Source organism: Tamandua tetradactyla, chromosome 5 (assembly GCF_023851605.1).
Source record: "Tamandua tetradactyla isolate mTamTet1 chromosome 5, mTamTet1.pri, whole genome shotgun sequence".
Lineage (NCBI taxonomy): Eukaryota > Metazoa > Chordata > Mammalia > Pilosa > Myrmecophagidae > Tamandua > Tamandua tetradactyla.
This window is the reverse complement of record NC_135331.1, coordinates 189,566,024-189,586,689: the sequence shown is the minus strand read 5'-3', so window position 1 is coordinate 189,586,689 and position 20,666 is coordinate 189,566,024. Positions and strand designations below refer to the sequence as shown.

At 40.6% G+C, this 20,666-nt stretch overlaps 1 protein-coding gene and 1 long non-coding RNA gene across 10 annotated transcripts in view; one reads left to right on the top strand and one right to left on the bottom strand.

Annotated features, from left to right (window-relative positions):
- PTPRK (protein tyrosine phosphatase receptor type K) overlaps nucleotides 1–20,666 on the top strand; it is a 587,191-nt gene that overhangs the window by 458,175 nt on the left and 108,350 nt on the right. For all 9 annotated transcript variants that reach the window (XM_077162868.1, XM_077162867.1, XM_077162866.1 and 6 more), the window contains 4 exons: nucleotides 374–483; nucleotides 1,633–1,834; nucleotides 6,303–6,408; nucleotides 18,115–18,388. In XM_077162868.1, the coding sequence (XP_077018983.1) occupies nucleotides 374–483; nucleotides 1,633–1,834; nucleotides 6,303–6,408; nucleotides 18,115–18,388 (692 nt within the window). The remainder of the gene's footprint in view (nucleotides 1–373; nucleotides 484–1,632; nucleotides 1,835–6,302; nucleotides 6,409–18,114; nucleotides 18,389–20,666) is intronic.
- LOC143685190 (uncharacterized) overlaps nucleotides 10,276–20,666 on the bottom strand; it is a 30,852-nt gene continuing 20,461 nt past the window's right edge. Inside the window, exon 4 of the long non-coding RNA XR_013176453.1 lies at nucleotides 10,276–10,825. This is a non-coding gene — a long non-coding RNA (uncharacterized LOC143685190). The remainder of the gene's footprint in view (nucleotides 10,826–20,666) is intronic.

The window sequence follows — 20,666 nt, the reverse complement described above, 5'->3', positions numbered from 1 at the left end:
CATAATCTTCACAGGGTCTTTCAGGGAAATCCAGCTCTGTTCTTGAAACAAATTACAAATGAGATCTTCGTGTTATTAGAGATGTACAATGGAGAGAACCAGACTACACAATTTATTCAAATCTCTAAGGTGATAGTATATTCTTTTGAATAAAAACAGCTTTGCATTCTAAAATTTTCTGAATTAGAAACTTATAGACTTACTTTAAATTCCCATATATTGAAGTCAGAAGAATGCTAATATAGCTCCTTTTATTTTTTATGACAATTTTGTTTTATATTTATTTTAATTTGGTTTATCTAGCTTATGTGATTTAAGCTTTTTCTTTCTAATGTCAATATGCTTCTACTAAAAAACAATGCCTGTTTTCTAGTGCCTGGTCCTGTACCTCTCAACTCCCTGAAAGGAACATCCTTTGAAAATAAAATCTTCTTGAATTGGAAGGAACCTCTGGATCCAAATGGAGTCATCACTCAATATGAGGTATGGGGAGAACAAGGAAGCTAAGTGAGCTGTGGACCGAAGGCGTAGGGAGTAGGAAAGGAAGGGTTAGAGGGGAATCATGGAAAAGAAGCAAGTGAGGATTAAAATCACAGTAGTTTTCCATTTTAATTAACAAATTTTCTGATCCCAAGATTCGGTGTCAAAATAATTTTACATGGCAACTAGAATTTTTAAGTTCTTAAAGTAAATGCACTTTATCTCCCCAGGAAATAGGCTTCACTTTGTCAAGCAAACTCACTGATGACTGTAATAAATAGTCACACATTAAAAAAAAAAAAAACTTATTGTGCTTTTTACAAAATTAAGAACTCACACTTCATGTTATGATTTAGGAAAGCCCATTGAATGTCAGGTGTTTCAGGGCAAGGAATTAACACACATTAAGGAAAATCATAAACTTGAATATTTCAGAGCTCCATCTCAGCTTTGGATATAGAATCATTTATCCTCGCCTGCCATGCCGGAGATCCAGGTTCGATTCCCAGTGCCTGCCTTCCCAAAAAAGAAAAAAAGAATCAATTATCTTATTTTCAAATATGAGATGCTAAAACAAAGAAACCAGACGTTCATTTTAATTTGCAAATGTATAGTTCTCTTCCTGCCCAATCAGTATTGATTAGAGCATAAAATGTTTCAATTTCTAGTGCCTGTGGAATGCCTCATGGGAGTGGGAATCAAGCACAGTCTTATAATCTGTGACTTTTTTAGCATACTCGAATATTTATATGAACTTTGTTATATAACTTGGACAAAGTAAATCTTGGAATAGTGTTAGTAATAAAAAAAATTTGTTTAACACTTTCTTATTTCATACACATAGAGTATATAGGCATAAGATTTTGTGTGGATGTGTATACGTATGGATATATAAGTATATTCATTTACTATTTGATTTTTGATGGAAGAAAATAAGTGTATATCAGTGTAGTCTAAATACGTGTGTGGATAAATAGAGAGACAGAATAGCAGAGAAATAGCCACATCCCCAAAAGAAGGAATGATGTGGAAATAAATGGTTCGACCTCAAAGAGACGCTATTTGGCATACTACCTTATTTAAGGAGAATGCACTTACGATTTAACATCACTTTGTCCGAGTGTGTCATAGGAAATGCATTTCTTAAAACAGGTCAGCTATAGCAGCATCAGGTCATTTGATCCTGCAGTGCCCGTGGCTGGACCTCCCCAGACGGTGTCAAATCTGTGGAACAGCACCCATCACGTCTTCATGCACCTCCACCCAGGAACCACCTACCAGTTTTTCATCAGAGCCAGCACGGTCAAGGGCTTCGGGCCAGCTACGGCCATCAACGTGACAACCAACATCTCAGGTATGCAGGTGCTCCAAGTGCCAGCGGGGTTGACCCTGCTCTCGATTTGTAGCAGCATGTCCAGGAAAATCACAGGTGCACACCAGGTGGTCCATCTCACTTGGTGCATCTTTAATAGAGCCAGGCAGGGTCGGAGCCCGGTAAAGGATTCCTGGCATACGTCATTGCTTATATGTTCAAACCCAAACACTCTTCATAGTCACTTTTGTAATTGGCAGCATTCTTTAGAAAAATTGTATCTTTATGAAAAATCTTTCAAAGTTTATTATAAATGCTTGTAGATCTTTGAGGAGTTGGTCATTATTATGGTGTCAGAGCTTTATTAAATGGACTTTATCAGAAGTGATTGAGAATCCTCAGTACCACACATCTTGTCTCTGTTCCCTTTTCCCTGACATTCTGATGGTGATGATTTTAAGCAAATATGTGCTTTCCTTTCTTTGTCAGCAGTCTCACATAAATGCATGGCCAACTAAATTTAAGAACAGAAATGTGCAGGAGAACTTTAAGTTAATAAAGTAGAATATAATTACTTTTCATATTATATTATGCTCCCAATTACATAGTTTGCATTTGACTAAGATTGTTTACAGATGTGAATTCTCATTCAGTCAAATCATCAGTTAAATTTGATTAAATTCTTCCTAGAAATTAGCATTGCAATATGCCCTAAATCTATTCCAGTTTATGTAATATTTTACCTTACATATTCAAGATTCTTAAAATAGAAATGTATTGCATCTCTAACTGGATTTAAAATTTGGAAAGTAGATGTTTTAAGGGTTCAGCCACTGAAAATTTTAACATACTAATTTTAAATATCTAAATTCTCTGTGATTGTGTATGTTTATTTTCATTATAGTTCTAGTACATATTAGTGATATATCATTTGACAATTTCTTTCATAGTTCTGAACCTGTGATACTTGCAGCTACATACTCTCTAAATTTTGCCTAAAAAATCTTTTTCTAATTTTCTTGACTATAATACAAAACTTGTTTAATTTGTTTCAGGAAAATAAATCAGCTATCCAATGTGAGCTATAGCTCCTTTATATAACATTTGATTTACCTTAGTTTATTATTCTAATGAAAAAGGAATTTTAAATCATCCTCCATTATATTAGAAAATAGTAACTTATTAAAATAGCTATTTCATACCCAGATGGAGCAATTCTAAATTGTCAATCTAAGATGTTTATTGAATCACTTTAGTAGAAAATATTACTTGCTGATATTATGATATACTGAGACAGGTTTCCTGCCCCCTAAAATCAGCAGTAGCACTAAAATGAGTACGATCCTTCCACAGAATAATTACAGCTGTAACTCTGTTCACTTTACCTTGCAAAGTGGAGAACCCTGGACAAAGGTACATTATTGAGAGCCACCTCTCAAAGCTCAGATGCTGTGTTGAATAGCAAATATTAAAAACCAGAAACACCCATATAATGTGGTAGACATTTTCTTCTAATTATTTAGTTGTAGTTTCACTTGAACCAACCTAAGTACAATGGGTGCTTGATTTGAACTTGGAAAGCTTGGCTGACACACATAGACTATCACCATATCTTGGGAAAACGAGGATTCACACTGACTGTTGACAGCTACACCTGATGAACTTATGGCAGTTCTCAGCATGTTTGCATTTTTGATGTAATTTATCCCTTGAGTCCAGTAATTACATTCCTCAGCAGTTTTAAAGCAATTTAAATAAAAGTGAAACCAAGTTTCTGGAGGCATTATGGTTGGTTATGAAAATAAAATATATACTGAAATATAATAATACATATTGCACAGTGTATTGTATTCAATATCCATTGATTATGCTTCATAAATAATTCTCAGATCATGCTTCCTTCTAACGTCACTATTCCGCCCTCTGGGCTGGTCTGTATCTTAAACAAAGCACTGAAATATCTTGCCGAATGGTATTCCTGCCTTCAGACTTATCGTGCTTCAGTGAATCTGTGTATCAATACTTATGCAGCACATATTTCTTCTTAAGTTCCTGAAAATCTCATATGCAGTATGACATGGCCGTGCACGATTCTCGCCCGTGCATGTTTCGCCTTCGTGCCTTGGCGAGGTGGATCTTTCCAGCCTTCTCTCCTCCCCGTGGCCCCAGGTTCCAGGCATTGCAGGCTGCTCGTAGCTATTAAAACCCTCCAAATCCTTTCACAGTCTGGGTCCCAGTGGACTGTTTCCTCGTGGAGTTTATTCCTTGCTTACTCCTCCTGAGGAGTTTTTACTCTTCTTTTAAAATTCAGCTTAAGCCTCTCTGAGACCCTGAAGTCTTCTCTGTCTCATCCTCCCAGTTCCCAGCACTAATTTAGAGTAGTGGGGTCTCAACGTGCGGCCCCAGGCCAGCATCATCTGTGCCACCTGGAACTTTCTAGAAATGCCCTTTGCCTGCCCCTTCGACCTATAGGGCAGGATAATGTACAGACCAGAAACTCCGTGGTGGGGTGAGGGATGAAGAAGCAGCCGTTTGTGTTTTAATAGCCCCAGTGATTTTGATCTCAGTACTTTGAAAACTGTTGTTTTGGCAAACGAATACTCTTCTTTGGCTATTATTATATTTTTTATTTGTAACACTCTTATCCTTGGTAAAATGTGAGTCCCTACCTGTATTTCTATAAGGGTCAATTTTCATAGTATTTTTCTTTATATATGGGGGGGCATTTATCTGAAAATTCAGCACATGTATATTCAGTAATTGTTCGGTGAATGAATGAAATACGTTTCAAAAGTTCATAGATGCCATTTACTCTCAGTTCTTCTGTTCTTTCTGATAAGGCACACATTTCCCTGGGTACAAACTCCATTAAGTGTCTTTCTACATGGAAAGGATGAAAGGCCATTTTGTTTTGTTTTGTTTTGTTTGTTTTTTTAATAATAAATCAAATACAACTTTAATTCATTAAGCATATGTAAAAATAGTGAAATATGCAGAACTGGAAGAGCAATTGCATTTAAATCTTCTCAGATGGACAACTAATTGGCCATAGAACAGGATGCCAGCTAATGAGAAATAGTCACATTTTATAGAAGTCACATCGGTCATGTAATCATAGTGTGAGAAGGACCATCAGACTCACATGTTTCCTCTTGATTTGGAGGATCCTGATCTAGAGAGAAAAGAAGGGACTTGCACAAAGCCCCACAGTGGCTGCTGCAAATCCAAAGCTGGCCCAATCCGTGGGTTTTCAGTCCAGGGGCCCGTCCGCTCTGCCACGTGGCTCTTGATAAGTCATGCATGTATCGCATTTTTGTGAACTAAATCTTATTTGTAAAGGGAAAACTGTTTTTGCAAGCCACCCACTTATTTTTGGCTTTCCCTATGGTTTAGAAGAAAGAGCAAAGGGTTTGGATCCAAATCCAGATAAGCCTTAGGGTTAAATGTCAGGAATTTGGTTTATCTCCTGTGTCATTTTACAGCAGGGATTTAATCTTACTGTGCCTTAAAATCTTTGTGAAAAAGAAAGTATAAACCTATTCAGTGGGATTTTTTTTTTAGCTTTTAGTTTTTTAAATTGTATAGTATAACATATGTACGAAGCAAAGAAATAAAAAAGCAATAGTTTTCAAAGCACTCTTCAACAAGTAGTTACAGGACAGATCCCAGAGTTTGTCATGGGCTGCCATGTGATCCTCTCAGATTTTCCCTTCTAACTGCTCCAGAATATAGGAGGCTAGAGGGCTCAAATATTCTTTTTTATCATCACAATCGATTTTTTTCCTTCCTTTTTTGTGAAAAGTAACATATATACAAAACTATAAATTTCAAAGCACAGCACCACAATTAGTTGTAGAATACATGAAAGGCCATTTTGAGAGTGCTTTCTCTCCCAGCTCAAGATTAAGACTTTCCTCCCCCCCCATTAAACATTACCAAATATTTTCAAAGTTTTGGTTTCTCCTCTCCAAGAATCCGGCAGCTAATGCACTAGTTCATGGTAAATGAAAACTGAGCTCCAGTCTCATCTGCGGGGCTTCCTGGGTCGCTCCTGTTCTAATACCGTGTTGAGAGCAGCCCACGGGTGCTGCAGGCGGTAGCTGCCTGCTGGGCCCAGCCTCGGACCTGAGCACCTCGCCCGTCCAGACCGTGCCCTTGGCCCACGGAGGCCGTGCCCTTGGCCCCTGCCTCCCAGCCATCAGCCATCGCAGCCAGTGGCAGGGTCTCAGGGAACTGAGAGCTAAAGAACCTCACAAGATGTTTGGGGTATCCGAGATAAGTTGCCAGATATTTACATTTCGACGACAAATCTTGGCTTATTACCTTCCAAACTATTACTTATATTGTCAGGGCTTAATATTCAGCGGCGTATCTTATTCTACAAAATGAGGTACATATTGGATAATTGTTCATAGATTTTCCCTCACTTTGGGATCATTTATTCCTGCTGAACTGTGAAATATTACTGTTAACTGACCGAAACATTTTTCCCTCATTCCTCACTTATCAGCTCCGACATTACCTGACTACGAAGGAGTTGACGCCTCTCTCAATGAAACTGCCACCACGATAACTGTGTTGCTGAGGCCAGCACAAGCCAAAGGTGCACCCATCAGGTAACGGTGGACAGCGCGTGACGGGGAAACAGTCGGGTGGAGAGACGTTTCCCCAGTTTCCTTAGCAGCGGTAGAGCTGTGCCTCTCTAAGAGACGCTCATTTGATAATTACTGCTAGGAAAGTTTTGGTTTTGTTTGTTTGTTTCTCATTTAGACAAAGCCTGCAGATAGAACTGGAGGTAACAGTTAAAATTCTAAGGGGATTTTTGAGATATTCATGCACGAAACTATTCACCTCTCTGTGCTGTGTGATTTAAGATCGTTGCTCTTTTTTTTTTTTTTTACCTCCAGTACCATTTCATTTTACTTCCTCTGTCGGTGTCTGTGGTATATGAGCTTTTGAAAATATTTGTCAGGAATAGGATGAGAAAATAGTCCTGTCCAATGCAGTAAATCAGTTATGAATAATTTCATATGAATGACTGAAAAATAGGAAATTTTCAGGAAATAAAAGAATAGTTATAATGAATGCAACCTATGTGACATTTTAATTTCTGAATTATTCTTTATTGGAAATTGCTTGTAAATATTAAAATTTATTTTACCATATCCTTGATCTTTCCAACATTAATCTGTGCCATATTACCTAATATCCCTCATTTTGTAGGAAATTATGAACTATGATTTTTTTTAGGGATTGAATTAAATTACTCCAGTCAGATTAATTTCTGCACATTTGTAAAGAGATAGTGATCCAAAGCTTGAGTAAGTTTCCACTTGAAACTTGCAGATTTTGTGCATAATTTATCAAACATCTTGAGAAATATACAAAGGCACAGAAATCAGTGCAGGCATTTCATGAAAGAGTCATATCTAGTTGTTTACATGTTCGTGAAAAAAGTGGTTATTAATCTTTGTTCTATGTGTAAGAAGAATATATTCAGCCTTATGAATACATCTGGACCAATTAAATAACCCAGTGTCACTGGATAGGACTAATATTTGTCTTTTAATATTTTTTTTGTTTTGTTTAAATAGTAATAAAAGAACCAAAGTCTATGTAGAAACACTCTTGAGTCCACCTGGCTAAAAGTCATGGGCACACACTGCAGGGAAAAGAGAGATGGCTGAGTGCACTTGTAATATAAATACTTGCAAAAAACTGGCTACTTGAAAATTCAAAGTAGGTGTCCGGTGCTGCTCATAAATCAGTGCTCTGGGAGTGAATCTGATTGCTGATCCAAAGAAGAAAGGAAAACTCCTTCACTCAACATTTTTTTTCTATTGCCGAGTAATCAGGGTCATTCACACATTCCTGCTGGTGATAGAATTTACTTTGTGAGTGTTCATTTCAGAAGCTGCTGCTTAAATGAACTGCCAGCGTACTTGCATTTACCTTTTATGCGTTGAATATTTGAATGAATTCAGAATCCTTACATAAGTTGCAAGCATGATGTATTATTATTGCATAATTGTGCTATATAATATAATTTACACTAATTCCTTAATCAATTTAATCAATTGATTCCAAAACTATTGACTGACCAGTTGTTATGTGCCGGCCACTGTGCCTGCTGGACATTGTAAATTCAAAGTGAACTATCTGAGTCACCTGCAACCCTGAAATCCTTTGCTTGTGGTTAGTGTTAACTGAGTTCAATTAGTGAATGTGTCAACAATCTTATTTTTCAACCAAAAATATTCCTTCTACTTTGTTCATTTTACATGTCATAGAATTTCTAATTACTAAGAATTCATAGAATCCAAACTAAGGTTGTGTACAAATAACTCCTGAATAATCATATATTCATCTTTCTCTGAACACAGAAATGCCTCTCTTTTGCATTTGTTGGAAATGCATTTGACCACTTCTGGAATTGAGCCCAGAAGCTGAGAACTGCGAATTTTACAGCGTAGGAATCAGGGCTCAACAAAACATTACAACAAGAGATAATTTCATGATATATAAACAAATGACATTTTTTAAAAGAAGGTTAGGCCCCTGAAGGAAACCTCTTTTCCAGCTGGGATCCTGATGCCTTTTGGGGTGACGGGCCCACTTTGCTGGCTCACCTGTGGATGGAGCCAGGTGGCAGGACCAGATGCCCCAGGCAGGCATTGGGGCCCGAGTCAGGCCTCCCTCCCTTGTTGGTCAGCTCCTCCAGGCACTGGGCCCTGTCTCCCTTCTCTGACCACTCCCTGCCTGAGTCTCACCTCAGTAAATGGAGGCTCATTTATCTTGTGGCCTCTCCTGCCCCATGTCCTAATTCCTTTGAAAATGAGGACCCAGCTTGATGTGATTAATTTTCCCAGCACTGAACTCATGGTCTGCTGCCTCACACCTTGAAGTGCATCCCCATCCCTCCTTTCAGATGCACTTGAAACTAAATGACCCAGTGTCGTCTTTATGTATGTCAGCCTATCAGAATCGCTTCTCCGCGTAATGGTTGTCGCCAGCGTACTCTCTGCCCATCTTCCTCCCACTCCTAGAAGTCTGACCCTTTTCCACCTCACTAGACCTCCCGAGAGCATCCATCTGGCTTTGTCTGCTGTTGCAGAGCTGGGTAGCTGGAACAGAAACCCATAGGAGGTGGTGTAGAAAACACCCTCCTTTGGGGTGAAGACATGTGGGTCATTGAATGATAGCAGTGCTGTATGACAAGTGCAGTGACAGCAGTTAGAAAACATGTGGTTAAAGCTGAGTTTTGAAGGAGAGGTGAATGAGTTTGGCTAAGGCTACACTGATAAGGCAGGGGAGGGTGCTGTGAAGAGAAGGGACAGCAGCCCTTCCATGCAAAGGGAGCCTCAGAGCAAATGACTGATCATGGTGGGTTCCAAGACTGCAGGTGGTTCAGGTGTTCCTGGGGAGGGCGTGTGGGCGGAGGGGCGACCTGAGGCTCAGAGAAGTGACAGGGCCAGCTGGGAGCGCAGGAGAGGCCCCCCCGCACGGGTTCCCTGGGTGCCACGTGCCGAGCTCGTGCTGTGTGGGAAGGCGTGGGTGGAGGACACCGGTGAGTACAGAAAGTCACCTAAGGACTCAAGGTATTGTTTTTTGGGGGTGATTAAGTAACAATAGACATTTTTAGTATTGTCATGCAAAATCAGAAAAAACATGCCCTCTCTTTAGATTGAGGTGTTCCATTGTGTACATTGTCTATTTTACCGATTTTTACCAAGTTTCATCTCTAAGGACGAATGTGTTTACAGGACAGATAATGCACACCACACCGAAAGCTCTCCTTCTGAGTTCTGTGTGTCAGCCTCAGCAACTGCTTCGTCCCTCTGCTGTCTGTTATGATTTTTTCAGATGCTAATGTGAAATATGTGCAGTGTGGTCTTGGCAAGTATGCTTCTCTGACAAAATACATTTTTGCTTTTATAATCGTCCTGAAGGCTGAACGTTACTGCCTCATTTACCTAGACTTTTCCATCCCCTTACCAGCTTCCCTGACCTCGCCTTAAGATGGCCCCATTGACAGTCATCACTGCGATTCAGATGATATTTCCCACACTTAGAATCAGTTCTCTAGAATGGATAATTTCTTTTATTTTTTCTGAAAGATTTTATATTCTTCAAAAATGCTTTTCTTTGCTAACTTGATTAGATATAAATAATGCTTAGAATGTCTCATTTGTTAAAAGTTACCCAGCGAAACTATTTTAAAGAATGAGAATACCTACAGCAATATTGCAGGCCATAGAGAATAATCTCTCTGTGGCTTGGTTGATCATAAACTGTAATAACTATCAGAACTACATGAATATAAATTTTATCTTAGCATTCTTCAAATTAAAGCACTAGCTATTTTACCTATTTTAAGCCATTCTAGAGTTATCGAATGTTTATTTTGTAGGTAAAATTTAATTTTGCATTTTGAAACATTTAATAACCATAAATTTTAGTTATTTACTTAGAATACAGTAGTAAAATGCAAACAAAATCGCCATTTCTTCCGCAGTTAATTTAGAAAAAGGAGATGTCTGATGTTCCAAATTCAGTGATAATATAACAAATACAGATCAAAATCTGGGGGCAGCTTTAAGTGAAATTCAGGCCGTGTGTGCCCTTGTCACTGGCCACAGATACATGGGTGTAAGCATCAGGGCAGTAGGATGCTCCAGAGATGGAAGTAGAACCGGCAGTTGTCAGCATTGTGTAATTACAGTCTTGACATAGAGCTTACTTGAATTCAAAAATAAAAATGCCTTTAAATTTAAGCAAAGATGGGAATAATCCTTTTGCCCAGTTTTATGGGCATAAAGGTCATATGGTCCAAGTCAGGTCCACCATGTTATTGTGATTTTATTTTTATTCTGAGAATAAAATAAAATAATTCTCAGATGGGATGTTTTCTGCTGGAGAGTTGGAGGAGGTGTGTCCACTCCGCTGTCTTCTCTAGTTCTGTAGGCATATGGAGAGGAGGTCACGAGAATCATTTCTACTTTTTCTTGGCAGTGGCCACGAACGATGATCCACCTGTGGATGACAAGCCAAGCCATTACTTACCCTCTTATTACAGAATCTTTGGAAGCAGCATGCCTTAGATAATTCTCTCTATGCCGTTGTGTGGTGTTTTGTCTCAATTCAGTAATAATAAACATGAGTAAAAATAATACAGGTGACTGTAATAGATTCCCTGCCTCCATCCGTGACACCCGAGAGTCCAGGAGCTGGAGTGACCCTTCATAAATGTCAGCCTTAGCTTCCGCTGCTCATCCACCTGGCATCCCTCATCTCACTCACGACCAGCTCAGCATCCCTACTGGGGCCGACAGCCCCTCCCGACTCTGGCCCTGAGCTCCGTCTCACCTTCCCCTCCTTTCATCTGACACCATCCATTCTGCTTCTACCACTTTGTTCCCGTCGGCTTCCTTAATGCATCAAGCATCATCCAGACTCGTAGACGCTGAACACAAAGCACTGGGGCAGCTGTTCTCGTTTGCTAGCTGCCGGATTGCAATATACCAGAAACAGAAAGCTTTTAAAAAGGGGAATTTAATGAGTTGCTAGTTTACAGTTCTAAGGCCGAGAAAATGTCCCAATTAAAACAAGTCTATAGGAGTGTCCAATCTAAGGCATCCAGGGAAAGATACCTTGGTTCAAGAAGGCTGATGAAGTTTAGGGTTTCTCTCTCAAATCCTCAAGTGAAAGGGCACATGGCAAACACAATCAGAGTTTCTCTCTCATCTGGAAAGGCACGTGGTGAACACAGGGCTTCTCTCTCATCTGGAAGGACACATGGCAAACACAGCAACATCTGCTAGCTTCTCCTGGTTTCCTGTTTCATGAAGCTCCCCAGGAGGTGTTTTCCTTCTTCATCTCCAAAGGTCTCTGGCTGGTGGACTCTGCTTCTCGTGGCTGTGTCATTCTCTGCTCTCTCAGAAATCTCTCATTCTCCAAAATGTTTCCTCTTTTATAGGACTTCAGAAACTAATCAGGACTCACCCAAATGGGTGGAGATATGCCTATACCTAATCCAGTTTAACAACCACTCTTGTAAATCACATCTCCCAGGAGATGATCTAATTACAGTTTCAAACATACAATACTGAATAGGGATTAGAAGAAACGACTGCCTTTACAAAATGGGATTAGGATTAAAACATGGCTTTTCTAGGGTACATACATGATTTCAAACCAGCACAGCAGTTTAAAAACTATGTCTACACATTCTTTGATCCACTTTCATTGAAAGGTGGAACCTAATGCCCCTCCCCCATCCTTTGCTTGGATGGACTCAGGATTAAAATAAAGCAGGAGGGACAGTGTACCACTTTGGAGACAGGCCATAAAAAGGCGCTAAGTCTTCCGTCATGGTTGCTCCCCGTCTCAGGTCATTCGCTTTGGGGGCAGCCAGTTGTCACAGCATCAGGACCCTGAGCCCTGCTGTTGAGACCACGTGAGGAGGAGCCGAGGCCTCTGGCCAGCAGCCACATGCGAGAAGCTGGGAGCTGAGAGAGTATCTGCTCTCTCTAATCCCAGTCCACACTTTACATGTCTGCAGCCTCTTGAGAAACCCTGAGCCCCAACCATCTAACTAAGTGTCTCCCAAACTCCTGAACCACAGAAACTTTGAGATAATTGAGGTTTGCTATTTTGAGCCATTTTGAGTTTTCGGGTAATTGGTTATACAGCAAGAACTAACTAGTGCAGGCACCCGCAGAGCCTTCCTTCAGGTCTCTGCTCAAAGGATACTTTGTTACTAGCCTTTCCCACATTAGCACTCCCCCCCCCCCCCCCCCCCCCCCGCTCCCCTCAGTCTCTATCCTTTTAACCTGCATTATTTTTATTTATTTACTTACTTAGAATTTGATTGTTTTTAAATTTTCTGTCTCCCCTCTAAAATTTTAACTTCAGGAGAGAAGAGACTTTGACTACTGTGTTTATGATTGTAACCTTAGCACTTACATAGTGAATGGCATATGGTAGGCTCTAAATAAATATGTGATGAATGAATGATTGAGCAATGGAGTTAAAAATATACATGGTAAAAAAATTAAAATAAAAATTAAAAAATAAAGAAAAAATAGACATGATAGCTACTATCTACTTTGAGCTTATAATCAACTAAAAAAAGAACATATAAATGAAAAATATTTATACCAGTACCATATCAGATAGCATTTATAATGAGCCACGTTAATGATACAAGTATTAATATTAAAAAACAATGGCTTTGGGACCTTTCTAAATATTAGAATTCCTGAAAGGTTCCCCTCTGGCTTTGGTCACAGTATCTGTGACACTGTGGTGGGTGTGGGGGGCTAAGGACTAGACTGGAGAAGCACCCACGAGATTACCCTGCACGTAATCACTCATCCACTCCCACCCTAAGGCTTACTTCCATTGGCTTCAGAAGACAGAGTGATTACCGAGGAGTAAACCAGTCAAAGAAAGCTTCATGGAAGAAGTGGGAAAGCTAGATAAGCAAAAAAGGAGGAATGCTTTGAGAGTATAGATGATGTGCCAAGGTAGCAGTTGTCGTACCAGTTTGAAATGGAGAACATATATCAGGAGGTAGGGAGAGCAAGAATGGAGATAGAAAGCAAGATGCGTGGTCAGATATTAATGCTGGAGTAAAGAATGTAGACTTTGTGTTACAGACAATGGGATGGCATCACATGGTTTTGACCAGGTGCAGGTTCAGAGAAGAGTCGTTAATGTGCAACGTGGAGTTTTAGAAAAATATTGGCAGTTTTCAAAATGGTGCCCTTTTGGCTGTCCATGGAAAGTTTACAGCACTCAGGACTACCAAAAAAATACTGTTTGAAAGGATGGTTGGGTGGCTGCCTGGACTATACATAAAGGAAAACGGGAAGCAGAAAAGTAGACCAGTAATATGAGCATAAAGTTATAAATAAATCTCTCATGATGGGAACAAAGGGAATGGAAGGAGCTGGTGTATGAAAAGGCATTATGAAGGAAAAATTATGAAGAAAATAGAATTCGTTCAAATTAATGTCAGGATTTTTAGCTTCATTGATAGACGAGCTAGAGAACTGGCTAGTGGGTTCAAAGAGTGAAGAGGTGACAAGTGGGGAATGCGATGTTGACCAGCGATGATTCTTAAACTTTTGCCCCATTTACCATTCAGCATTGGCAATGGGGCAGTATAAGCAGTGGTGGCCGTGGGATCTCGTAATGTCTGTCATGAGAGAACTAAAAAACGAAAATAGCTACATGCCAGTGTGTAGTCAAATTATATTATAATCTGAAATGTAAATCATTTTTACTTTTTATAAACATGAGGAAATCATATTTTGTGTATTGAATGAATATGCATGATGCCAGTATATTGATTTAACTTCACTATAGAAGTATTTTAATTGTCAGAGTATTATGCTCAAATGGTATTTAGTTCTAGTTAGAATTAAGTACAATTAGGTAATTAGACAGCCACAAAGATTGGGAAAAAAAAAAGCATGTGCCCATTTCATGTAATAAACCAAATAACTTCTAACTCGATTTCTCATTTCTTAATTTCTGTCCTCTAATTTGTATTGATAAATGAGAAAGCAGCAGACTAAAAACATAAGAAAGCAGATGGATGTGGTTAGAGATCAGCTTCTTTCGACAAATTGAACAATGAAGGGAAAATAATGCTTACAAAAAATGAATTTTATAGTTTTAAGTTTAGCCTTCCATCTCAAGTTAGATGTGCTCTCTCCCCATTGTGACTTTTGGTTACATTTAAAGCTACTTTTCATTTAAGTATAAATACCTTTAAGGACTCGCCATGATTATGGTTGATCTCTGTATGGATTATGCAGTTCCTTCTCAGTGTGCTTGAGGAAAGAGAGAAATAGATGAGCAAAGTGATATGTCTTGAAAGGAGCTGATTGAAGACTGAGCCCAGGTGATGACAGTAAAATGGCACTGGAGGATTTTGAGCAGCATCATTACATGGAAAGATATTTTCCATATTGTCAGCATGCTGAAAGGACAGCATGCTCAGCGAGCTCTGCAAGGAGGGTGCAGTACAGCAGCCATGAGTATGCCAAGATTTTAAACCGGGAAAGGGGATTTCTGAGAGCTCACATAGAAGAATGACTATACAATTTCAGCTTATTTTGAGTATAAGGGCGAAAGGGAATACAAAAGATGATTTCCGATGACTCTGAAAATTTACTTCTGGTGGATGGTTTCATTGATTTTTAATGTTTACCACGGATATTCACAGGCACATAAGCGGAGAATGTTTTAAAGAAAGTCAGTATTATTGTTGTTGTTTTAACAGTATCAGACTTGAGGGAACCAAAACGTGTTCTAACGATACGAGGATCCTAGAGTGAAAAAAGCAAATATGAGATGGTCCTTGGTGCCTAGAACAGTGCCTTATGTAACTGTGGAATGTAAATGAGTGAATGCATGCAGAATCATGGGCCCACAGCTGGTTGGAGAAATTCTCATTTATTCAAATGGAGTTTGGACTGTTGGGGTGAATGAAAGCACTTTCCCAGAAAAAGAAAAGAATACCTTGCTTCTGTCCTAACTAGACGAAAGCACCAACAGAAAAGGCAAAACCAATTCATTCATTCCACAAATACTCATTTAAATCTCCATTATCCTAATTTAGAACCGCACTTGAATATAAGATGTGATGATTCCTGTTTCAAATGATGGAGCTGAGCAGCGCTGCAGTTGAAAAATATCCAGAAACTCATCTGAGTTTGCCTCTCTGGAGACTTTTTCTTGAGAGAGTTCTGGCCGTATCTGTCTAGCTTTCTACCTTATGCCGGTTATTGCCCAGAGAACATTTTAGGACTTTTGGAAACCAATTGTCAGACCTCTTTCTGTATATTTAGTATAAAATATAGCAGGATGAAAATGAGGCTCATGGTTTAAGTTTTAGTGAAAGATAGGTCCATTTGTTTTTACCTCAGTTTCTCAGTAGTAACCATAATATGGCACCCTGTTTTCATCTATGGCTTTTCAAAGAATACGTGGTAAAGTGTTATAGTAGTAGTAAAGAAAAGATATAATATTGAAGTATATGGCAATACTGTATTTTGTATATATATACATATACAGAGAGAGAATTTTCTTGATTTATATTCTTTGAAAGCATCTCAAATTTGTAAAATTGATATAATCTCTGAGCATTTTTTTCTTTCCTGTAATTGGAAATAGTGTCCAATCTCAAAGTGCAAAGCAAGAGGTTGATTTTTTTTCTATGAAACCATATTCAAGTTCCTTTCCCAAGAGCACATCGCACCTTTTGTGCCTTCACTCCTGTCCCGTGTTGGTGGTTGGCTTTAATTCTAAAAGATCTGGAAGGGCAAGCTGTCTTGACTTACATGAAGTATCCCGAATCTGTAATGTAGTATTTATGTCAATTTAATAGGAACTGGTTAAGATCGAATGTCCACTAGATTTTTTTTGTTGTTTTTTGTTTTTTTCTGGAGCTATTAATGAATTTATTTTGTAAAGATTAGGTTGAATGATTAAAAAGGATGGCAATTATTTTTTTTCCATTAGAGAAAGAATGAGTATGTATGAGTTTATGTGCATATGTACAGATACTCAAATGATAGGCAAATGCGCAATATAAAAATATAAATGAGAAATAAAGAAGTAGGTTAGCTTGATGTAGCCTTTGTTTGCTAGGATCTTCTTTCCACTTCCTCTCCAAGGGCTGTGCTTGTGTAGTTTCTGGATTTCAAAATTGACAAGGGCCTGCTCCATGGATGTTTCAGAAAGCAGGCATCCCATCAATAGTATTTCTAGAAGGTGAGGGGCCCAACTGGGCAGAGGTATAGAGAATGGTGCAGCACACATCATTTCAAATACAACAGCCTTCTCCTTAGCTGCTTGCTTGAATCTTAAGTTCTGACATTAACACAATTTCTGTCCTATTTTCGGAGGTTACCAACCTACAGTTTTCTTAAGACTTTATTAATGAAAAATTGGAACTTGAGTTAGTAGAAAGAAAAAGTCTTATAAAGCTTGCTTCTTTTAAAATATGAGTCTTTTGTTTGTAGGTATCACAGTTTATGTTGTTAGAATTTAACACAAAATGCTAAACACTGAATTATAATAAATACAAGTTGTACTTATATATAATATAAATAAATACAGGCTATGCCCACCCTCACTTTTGTGTGCTGTTTCTCTCTTCCTTTTCCTTCCTTCCTTCCTTCCTCCCTCCCTCCCTCTGTCCCTTCCTTCCCTCGTTCTCTCTTTCTTTCTTATCTTTCTTGTCTTTCTATGGAAAGTCCCGTTTTTGCTGGGACCCACTGAAAAAGAATTGTTTGTCCTATACAGAAGGAGCCTATTTGCTTAGACACTTCACCTCACACAACTTATTTCTATTCAGTTTATATAAAGCAGCACAAGATATTTTCTCATAATTTTAACGAATTTAGAAAGATTTCTTTGAAATACATAGACAATTTAAATTTCCCAGGCTTATTTTACCCCCCAAAATTTCTTACAAGGAAATAAAGTGATTAGTATTGGTATAGTATTACTATACCAGAAAAGGTGGAAATTATTATATTAGTGAATACAGAGTTTCATCTTTCTATAAAGCTGCATTATTTTTTCCCTTTTCTCTCCCTTGTTAGATCATAGCAATTTTTAAAAAGTTCTAAGAGTTCTAAGAAAAGTGTTAGCAGGTTTGGGTCAGAGCTTTACTAGGCCAAAGGCCGTCTGTTTCTGCAATGTGGAACATTTTATTATTAACTCTGGAAGCAGGAGGCGATCTATTTTGGTGGCGGGGACAGATTTCTGTCCATCTGTGCACGTTTCGCAGCTTGTCGCCTGTGCTTCGGCTCGGTGCGTCTGGGAGCAGGGTGGAGGCCGCGCAGGGTCAGGGGTGGCAGCCCGCGGGCGCGCCCCGGTGGGGGTGACAACGGCAGCTGGTGAGGGTTAGGGGGCTGCCGGGGCGGTGACCGGTTGGGGGCGGGGGTGGGGGGCTGCCGCCGCCATTTCCTCGGGAGATGCAGCCCGAACCTTTAGCAGCTCATACGAGGAACGCCATCTGCGTCTCGGGTTGGTGCCAGGCTCCTTATTAGGGCGTCTTATTTCTCGACGCGGTAAAACCGTGGGGCCCTCTGGCCATGCCTCGTCCTTTGCCAGGCAGACGGAGCGCGTGGAGTTGGGGTGGGGGCAGCCTGGGCGGGAGATTGGGTGGGGTCGCGAACAGGCCGGATCACGCGCTGAGACGGGTCACACGCACCCAGGGCGCGTCGGGGGGGCTGCCCGTCCCTTCGCAGAAGGGCCCGTGGGCCCGACCCTAAGCATGTCCCCTCCTTGTCCCCAAGCGCCTACCAGATCGTGGTGGAGGAGCTGCGGCCGCAGCGTGCGCGGCGCGAGGCGGGGCCCGTGGAGTGCTACCAGGTCCCGGTCACCTTCCAGGCCGCGCTGGGCGGCGCCGCGCCCTACTACTTCGCCGCCGAGCTGCCCCCCGCGAACCTGCCCGAGCCGGCGCCGTTCACCGTGGGCGACAACCGCACCTACCGCGGCTTCTGGAACCCGCCGCTGGCCCCGCGCAAGGGCTACAACATCTACTTCCAGGCCATGAGCAGCGTGGAGAAGGTGAGCGGCCGCGGGCGCTGCGGCCAGGTCGGCGCGGGCACGTGCGCGCGGCGCGTCTGGGGTGGGGGGCTGCCAGGACTCGGGGCGCCCCTCCGCAGACCCCCCTCACGGCGGGGCGAGCTAGCCAGCACCCTTCCCGAACTCTCCACCGAGCAGTGCACCGCGAGCGCAGCCCTGCCGTGGCCTGGGACGCCCCTGCGCCCCGCAGCTGACGGGGGCGCCTGCTCCGCGGGGAGCTGGCCCCTAAAGCCGCTGGCGCTGCCCGGGAGCTCCTCCCTGTGCCGTGTTGGGCGCAGTGTTTCTGAGGCTTGCGCGGATGCCAGGTGAATGTGGTAGGGGACAACACAACAGAAAGTTTGCGACCGCCGGGGATTCCGTTTTGATGAGGACAACACAGCAGAAGTCTAGAAATTACCGGGCCTGGCCTTGCATGCCTCATGCCGGTTCCTTTGAGAGATTTTCTTTCCTAAAATCCACTTCATTCCATTCCCTTATTTATATTTTTATTTAGGTATATTTTGCAGAGAGGGGTCAAAAAGCAATGTTGAGAATTGGAACCTCCAGCAATCCAATCAAAAAAGACAATTTTACATACCTGTAGCTATAGAGAAAATTGCCGGGTTTGGGTAATTGAGTCCCGCAGGTGGCACGCATCAGTGGTGCTGTGAAATATTTGATGTACAATTGGATTGGTCCATCCTATTATGCCTCAACGTAGTTTAATAGGAAGGAGTGCAGAAGAGACACCTGCAGTTCCCCCGGGGCCACGGAACCTGAGACTGCCAACTGGGCCTGTGTGGGCAACTTCCAGTGGGCAGCAGAAAAGATGCCCCTTCTGGTCTGAGATGTCCTCACAAACCAGAAGCTGCTTATAGTGGAGGGTGACCCTTCCTTCTAGCCGTTTCCATATACCTGCACATCCGGAGGGGTCAGCCGTGTGCCCACTTCCCACCCCCATGTCCCCCAGCACGGGTACCACCTGGATGCTGTTAAATTATTCATCTGTTCTGGTTAGAAAGTGGTTTGGGAGTAGAAAATACAGTTCTGTGTTTGGTTTTCATCTTTAGAAAGGTGAGAGATTTTAAATTAACTTTTGTTACTCAGTCTGTGGTATGAGAGGAGTATTAGTGAATGCCTGTTACTTAAAAAGGTGTTTTTGTGGTACAGTTTCAAGGTTTTGATATGAATTTTCTCTTCTAATTGCTAATATATCTGCACTGTGATAAAATCAAAGTACTGAATAACAACAAGATATTTTACAGTAATCCTGGCAAAAAGTCTTAAAATCCATGCGTTCCCACTAGCAGAGGTTGGCAGTGCCAGCACAGCCAACAGCCATTGCTTTTAGGCAACCCGACTCCCCTTAGACCTTTACCGGAATGTGAGAGTCTCCTGCAGCTTGCCATGAAGACTTCAGGTCACAATTTAGTAAGGAAGTGCAAAATGTTATTTTAATTACTAATAAAATATTTGATTATTTTGTTTATTTTTAAAATAGTAAATGCTGAAGAGAAAATCATAAACTCTTATGGTTTTTCAACATAGAAAACAACTCAAGACGGAGTTATGAATACATCTTTCAAAAAAATAACCTTAGTTTTAGTCACTGATTTTGACATCTTTCCCCACCTGTTGTATGTTCACAAATGTGCACTGAATGAACCAAAACCTGAAGGGGTGGATATGGGCCTGGAAGGGGGGTAGCGTCAGCACGTGTCCCACTCCCTGCTACTATGCCAGATCATTTAATAAAAAAGAAAAAATAAGATCTGAAATAATTCTTCTCCTTTCCTACTCTGCTTCTGCTTCCATCTCATCTGTCAAGCAAAAGGAGGAATGTAATATACGCTGAGAAATCTCTTTCCACTAACACTTGAATTTAAAAATATTTTTAAAGATAAATTACAGTACTAAACTACGATGCAATTTCTAACTACTCTCATTTAGCTGTTAGTCATGTAAGGATCCAAGTCTGAGTCTACAGATATGAGCTGAAAATGAAATTTATATTTGCATCTGATTTGTATTAGCTTTGCAAATACGTTTTCTTTCTGATAGCTCAGAAAGTACAATAAATGCACTCAGAAAGCTATACTGTCCTACTTGTCCCAGACAAGATAACCCTGTTCCATTACAAAGTAAAAAGAGATTCCAAAATCTTTGGAAAATACTGTGAAGTTTTGAAAGCTCTTATTTTAGGTTTTGATTTCTTTTTTTTATCACTGAGAACATACGTAAAAAATAGTTTCCTAGTGCTAAAATTCTGTTGTTTATAATC